Here is a 7,047-nt window from a genome sequence, read left to right as displayed (position 1 = left end):
TCATTTTAACCTATCTACGTGACTTTACCGAAAGACCCAAAGAATATGAATTCCTGCAGTCACGAAAGCTTTAAGTCAAAATGTTAGTCAAGCTATTTGGACACTTCTAAATGCCAGTCAAGCTTTTGGGAACCTCCTAAATGCTACTCAAGCTATAAGACACTTCTTAATTGCGAGTCAAGCTATAAGACACTTCCTAAATGCCAGTCAAGCGTCCTAAATGCCAGTCCCGCTATCACACACTTCCTAAATGCCAGTCACCAACAGCACTTTTAATGGACAACAGTTAATGCTTCTGTTATGAAAAAAGTGCCATTGCGCCAAATGCTAGTAACTATATTCTATTAGATTTAAACTTGATTTGGAGCTTTCGTGACTGCAGCAATTACTCTTTGGTTCTTTCGGTAAAGTGACGTAGAAAGAAAAAATAAATTAAATAAAAGCATACGACGTTTCGATTGCAACACAAGCAATCATCAGGTACAAATGAAAGAGAAAACAAACCTAGTGAACTTAGAAAGATAATGCAATACAACATAGAAAGTCGGCTAATAACAGTCAACACCCTACCTGGTTGTTTACGTTCTTCCAAAGATTGCTAAATTTTAGAGAGATACAAAACAGACACGGAAACACAGACACATAAGCAGAGTTTCAGTTTCAATTATTTGGTATAGCCTTGTGAGCCATTCGGCTCTTGAATCGGGTGTAACCGCAACAAACAAAAAAAACTAAACATGAACAAGAAAACATCTTAAAGTGACTATGCGCAAACAGAAAAATCCAGGAAAAAACAGTAAAATCTTCCAGAAAAAGCACCGTACACCAACGCTGTGTGCAAAAATCCCAGTGGGATGCAAGTCAAACAACAACCACAAGACAACTTAGATTAAAGCCATCAGTCTAACTCCGTACTACAACGAACAAACATGGCTAAATCAAAAAACTTTTCGAAATCAAAATAAAGCCATAAAAGCAATGTAACGGTGATCATAGGAACTGACCGAAATTTCACAATAAACGACAAAGAACAGAGCGAGATAACAGAGACACAGAGAAAGACACACATTGGCACACAGAGAAACACCGCCTCTGTGTCGAGGCCATAAATAGAGAGAGAGGGGGGCAGAGAGAGAAGGGCGGGGGTAGAGAAATTAGCATGTCAGTTAGAGATTTGGAGCTTTCGCGACTGCAGGAAATAACAGCAACAACACGAGGACACACACACATAGAGAGAAACACACACTTAATCAAACAAACTTCCTAAAATGTGGAAATGTATTACATTTAACAACGCACAACGGTGTGCACTGCAATGCACAGACGCAAACGCTTCCAGCCGTATCCAGACCGCAGGTTCAAGAATAACGTTCAGGAAGTTTGGCCACGCCAACGGGCAGCAGTGAAACAAGACACAAACTGTAGACCGGTTTCTCTCCTCGCAGGTCCAACACGTTTGTCCACGAGGGGAGAGCCCCTTGCTGCTCGAGACACACGCGGCTGTTGTATGTTTGTTGAACTTCTTTCACACCGCACTTAGCCAACCGTGCAAATCGGAGGTGAGTTTCTAAGCCCTGCCATGAGCGACAGAGATGGAGGTACAGGGACGCTCAGGGATGCAGTGACACAGCAACTTGTGTTTGACACTAATTGACGTCACCACGACGCTTGTGCCAGGCTAGGTGCACATTGAGGCCATGTAAAGTTATCGAAGGCTCGCCGGCAGATCATGGGACATAACCAGGTGCCAATGATAGAGTCGGAGAGCATCCCTGTCGCAGTGCCGAGGTGAACAGACTCCCTGCCACGAAGCTAAACCCGGTTGCCGCGCACATTAGGGGTCGTCCATAAATGACGTCACGCACCTAGGGGGGGGTCAGACATTTGTGACAATGTGTGACGGCGGGGGGGGGGGAGAAATGTGACGTCACATCAAAATGCGCAACTTTAAATAAATATAGGCAACACGTTCTATTTAATTAAATATACTTTTTAATGTTTTCTCCTAAAACATCAGAGTGCAGCGCCACATTAAATACGCACTACAATGATAATAGTTTAAAGCGATTTGAAGCATGTTTTATTTTTGGGGGGCAGAGCTTTGTGACGTCATATTTGAGGGGGGGGGTCTGACTTTTTGTGACGCCGTGTGACGATGGGGGGGTCAAAAATCGTCCAAAATTGCGTGACGTCATTTATGGATGGACCCTTATGAAAGTCCTCAATGATTGTGAGCAGAAGGTCAGGGACCCAGAAAGCACGAATAACAACAACCTTGAGCCCTTGCCGACTGACGGTACCACAGGCCTTCTTAGCCAAGTCGGTAAAGCAAGAGATGGAGGGTTCAGTTGATAGTCTTTCTACACCTCTGCCGTGTTAGCAGACGGACGGAGAATCTTGCGTGTGCGCATGACCGATCCGTTTCCGTAAACCCACATTGGGGCTCGGCACACCTCTCGTCGGCGTGCCCGGGCAAGGAGACGTCAACAGCAGGGATGGATGACGATGGTGATGACGATGTGGACCTCGGTTCAGAATCACAGCCACCAACTACCGTCACCACCACCAACGGAGTGAGTGGCGAGCCGACTGGGTGCGGTAAAAGACGGCCACGTGGTGGCGCGCGCTCCCAGCCAATGGGCTTCCCGGGGTGGCTCGGAGGGGAGGGCGAAGAGAGGGGGTGAAAAGGGGGCGGGGGGGAGGGGGTAGAGGCGGGGCTTACTCGCCCCCCCCACCAACCCCCCGCCCTCGCGGGCGCTCGCGCGGGACATTTTCGGCAGGCGCGTGACGAGGCGGGGCGAGACAAGTGGAGGGGGCGGGGCCTGAGGGAAAGGGGGCGTGGTAGTAAGAGGGGCGTGGTTTAGGAGGGGGTGGGGGTTGTCGCGAGCCGGTGAGACGTGAGCGCTCCACAGGTGTGAGTCTGAGTCTGCAGGTGTTGAGCGCGGATTGTGTTAGGGGGGGTGGGGGGCTGTGAGTAGCGAGCGCGTGGAGAGAGAGAAGAGGGGTGGGGGCCGCCGCGTCTCCATGCGCCGCCGTAGGTAGAGGCGGGCTGCGCGGCTCTGCAGAGACGGCGGCGAGGAGGAGGAGGCGATCCCGGCCATGTCGGACTCCAAGGTGAAGGTGGCGGTGCGGGTGCGGCCTCTCAACAAGAGAGGTGAGGCCCGCGGCACGCGATAGGAGGGAGCGTTGAGCTGCGAGATGTGTGTGGTGTGTGTGTGTTGCGAGTGGTGTGTCTGAGTGGTGTCTGTGTGTTGTGAGTGTTGTGTGTTGTGAGTGAGTGGTGTGTGTGTGAGTGGTGTCTGTGTGTTGTGAGTGGTGTGTGTGTGTTGTGAGTGGTGTGTGTGTTGTGAGTGGTGTGTGTTGTGAGTGGTGTGTGTGTTGTGAGTGGTGTGTGTGTGTTGTGAGTGGTGTGTGTGTGTGTTGTGAGTGGTGTGTGTGTTGTGAGTGGTGTGTGTGTGTGTGTGAGTGGTGTGTGTGTTGTGAGTGGTGTGTGTGTTGTGAGTGGTGTGCGTGTGTTGTGAGTGGTGTGTGTGTGTTGTGAGTGGTGTGTGTGTGTTGTGAGTGGTGTGTGTGTTGTGAGTGGTGTGTGTGTGTGTTGTGAGTGGTGTGTGTGTGTGTTGTGAGTGATGTGTGTGTGTGAGTGGTGTGCGTGTGTTGTGAGTGGTGTGTGTGTGTTGTGAGTGGGGTGTGTGTGTTGTGAGTGATGTGTGTGTGTGTTGTGAGTGATGTGTGTGTGTTGTGAGTGGTGTGTGTGTGTTATGAGTGGTGTGTGTGTGTTGTGAGTGATGTGTGTGTGATGTGAGTGGGGTGTGTGTGTTGTGAGTGGTGTGTGTGTGTTGTGAGTGATATGTGTGTGTTGTGAGTGATGTGTGTGTGTTGTGAGTGGGTTGTGTGTGTTGTGAGTGGTGTGTGTGTGTTGTGAGTGGTGTGTGTTGTTGTGAGTGATGTGTGTGTGTTGTGAGTGGGGGGTGTGTGTTGTGAGTGGGGTGTGTGTGTTGTGAGTGGTGTGTGTGTGTTGTGAGTGGTGTGTGTGTTGTGAGTGGTGTGTGTGTTGTGAGTGGGGTGTGTGTGTTGTGAGTGGGGTGTGTGTGTTGTGAGTGGTGTGTGTGTGTGTGTTGTGAGTGGTGTGTATGTGTGTTGTGAGTGGTGGGTGTGTGTTGTGAGTGATGTGTGTGTGTTGTGAGTGGTGTGTGTGTTGTGAGTGGTGTGTGTGTTGTGAGTGGTGTGTGTGTTGTGAGTGGTGTGTGTGTTGTTGTGAGTGGTGTGTGTGTGTTGTGAGTGGTTTGTGTGTGTTGTGAGTGATGTTTGTGTGTGTGATGTGTGTGTGTTGTGAGTGATGTGTGTGTGTTGTGAGTGGTGTGTGTGTGTGTTGTGTGTGATGTGAGTGATGTGTGTGTGTGAGTGATGTGTGTGTTTGTTGTGAGTGATGTGTGTGTTGTGAGTGATGTGTGTGTGTGCGAGTGGTGTGTGTGTGTGTTGTGAGTGGTGTGTGTGTGGTGTGTGTGTGTTGTGAGTGGGGTGTGTGTGTTGTGAGTGGTGTTTGTGTGTTGTGAGTGGTGTGTGTGTGTTGTGAGTGGTGTGTGTGTGTTGTGAGTGGTGTGTGTGTGTTGTGAGTGGTGTGTGTGTGTGTGTTGTGAGTGGTGTGTGTGTGTTGTGAGTGATGTGTGTGTGTTGTGAGTGGTGTGTGTGTTGTGAGTGGTGTGTGTGTTGTTGTGAGTGGTGTGTGTGTGTTATGAGTGGTTTGTGTGTGTTGTGAGTGATGTTTGTGTGTGTGATGTGTGTGTGTTGTGAGTGGTGTGTGTGTGTTGTGAGTGGTGTGTGTGCGTTGTGAGTGGTGTGTGTGTGTTGTGAGTGATGTGTGTGTGATGTGAGTTATGTGTGTGTGTGAGTGATGTGTGTGTTTGTTGTGAGTGATGTGTGTGTTGTGAGTGATGTGTGTGTGTGTGCGAGTGGTGTGTGTGTGTGTTGTGAGTGGTGTGTGTGTGTGTTGTGAGTGGTGTGTGTGTGTGTGTTGTGAGTGTTATGATTGATGTGTATGTGTGAGTGATGTGTGTGTTGTGAGTGGTGTGTGTGTGTGTTGTGAGTGGTGTGTGTGTGTTGTGAGTGGTGTGTGTGTTGTGAGTGGTGTCTGTGTGTTGTGAGTGGTGTGTGTGTGTGTGAGTGATGTGTGTGTTGTGAGTGATGTGTGTGTTGTGAGTGATGTGTGTGTGTGAGTGATGTGTGTGTGTGTGTGAGTGATGTGTGTGTGTGAGTGATGTGTGTGTGTGTGAGTGATGTGTGTGTGTGTTGTGAGTGATGTGTTTGTGTGACTGATGTGTGTGTGTGAGTGATGTGTGTGTGTGTGTTGTGAGTGGTGTGTGTGTGTGTGTTGTGAGTGGTGTGTGTGTTGTGAGTGGTGTGTGTGTGTGTGAGTGATGTGTGTGTTGTGAGTAATGTGTGTGTGTGTTGTGAGTGGTGTGTATGTGTTGTGAGTGGTGTGTATGTGTTGTGAGTGGTGTGTGTGTGTTGTGAGTGGTGTGTGTGTGTTGTGAGTGATGTTTGTGTGTGTGATGTGTGTGTGTTGTGAGTGATGTGTGTGTGTTGTGAGTGGTGTGTGTGTGTGTGTTGTGAGTGATGTGTGTGTGATGTGAGTGATGTGTGTGTGTGAGTGATGTGTGTGTTTGTTGTGAGTGATGTGTGTGTTGTGAGTGATGTGTGTGTGTGCGAGTGGTGTGTGTGTGTGTTGTGAGTGGTGTGTGTGTGGTGTGTGTGTGTTGTGAGTGGGGTGTGTGTGTTGTGAGTGGTGTTTGTGTGTTGTGAGTGGTGTGTGTGTGTTGTGAGTGGTGTGTGTGTGTTGTGAGTGGTGTGTGTGTGTTGTGAGTGGTGTGTGTGTGTGTGTTGTGAGTGGTGTGTGTGTGTTGTGAGTGATGTGTGTGTGTTGTGAGTGGTGTGTGTGTTGTGAGTGGTGTGTGTGTTGTTGTGAGTGGTGTGTGTGTGTTATGAGTGGTTTGTGTGTGTTGTGAGTGATGTTTGTGTGTGTGATGTGTGTGTGTTGTGAGTGGTGTGTGTGTGTTGTGAGTGGTGTGTGTGCGTTGTGAGTGGTGTGTGTGTGTTGTGAGTGATGTGTGTGTGATGTGAGTTATGTGTGTGTGTGAGTGATGTGTGTGTTTGTTGTGAGTGATGTGTGTGTTGTGAGTGATGTGTGTGTGTGTGCGAGTGGTGTGTGTGTGTGTTGTGAGTGGTGTGTGTGTGTGTTGTGAGTGGTGTGTGTGTGTGTGTTGTGAGTGTTATGATTGATGTGTATGTGTGAGTGATGTGTGTGTTGTGAGTGGTGTGTGTGTGTGTTGTGAGTGGTGTGTGTGTGTTGTGAGTGGTGTGTGTGTTGTGAGTGGTGTCTGTGTGTTGTGAGTGGTGTGTGTGTGTGTGAGTGATGTGTGTGTTGTGAGTGATGTGTGTGTTGTGAGTGATGTGTGTGTGTGAGTGATGTGTGTGTGTGAGTGATGTGTGTGTGTGTGAGTGATGTGTGTGTGTGAGTGATGTGTGTGTGTGTGAGTGATGTGTGTGTGTGTTGTGAGTGATGTGTTTGTGTGACTGATGTGTGTGTGTGAGTGATGTGTGTGTGTGTGTTGTGAGTGGTGTGTGTGTGTGTGTTGTGAGTGGTGTGTGTGTTGTGAGTGGTGTGTGTGTGTGTGAGTGATGTGTGTGTTGTGAGTAATGTGTGTGTGTGTTGTGAGTGGTGTGTATGTGTTGTGAGTGGTGTGTATGTGTTGTGAGTGGTGTGTGTGTGTTGTGAGTGGTGTGTGTGTGTTGTGAGTGGTGTGTGTGTGTTGTGAGTGGTGTGTGAGTGTGTGAGTGATGTGTGTGTTGTGAGTGATGTGTGTGTTGTGAGTGATGTGTGTGTGTGAGTGATGTGTGTGTGTGAGTGATGTGTGTGTGTGTGAGTGATGTGTGTGTGTGAGTGATGTGTGTGTGTGTGTGAGTGATGTGTGTGTGTGAGTGATGTGTGTGTGTGTGAGTGATGTGTGTGTGTGTTGTGAGTGATGTGTTTGTGTGACTGATGTGTGTGTG

At 48.8% G+C, this 7,047-nt stretch overlaps 1 protein-coding gene across 1 annotated transcript in view; it reads left to right on the top strand.

Annotated features, from left to right (window-relative positions):
* Positions 1-2,888: 2,888 nt before the first annotated feature.
* Positions 2,889-7,047, top strand: part of LOC144938454 (kinesin-like protein KIF13A) — a 136,377-nt gene continuing 132,218 nt past the window's right edge. Inside the window, exon 1 of the mRNA XM_078866272.1 lies at positions 2,889-3,154. Within this exon, the coding sequence (XP_078722398.1) occupies positions 3,100-3,154 (55 nt within the window). The 5' untranslated portion in view covers positions 2,889-3,099. The remainder of the gene's footprint in view (positions 3,155-7,047) is intronic.

Source organism: Lampetra fluviatilis, chromosome 22 (assembly GCF_964198595.1).
Source record: "Lampetra fluviatilis chromosome 22, kcLamFluv1.1, whole genome shotgun sequence".
Taxonomy (NCBI): Eukaryota; Metazoa; Chordata; class Hyperoartia; order Petromyzontiformes; family Petromyzontidae; genus Lampetra; species Lampetra fluviatilis.
This window is presented reverse-complemented; position numbering and strand designations above follow the sequence as displayed.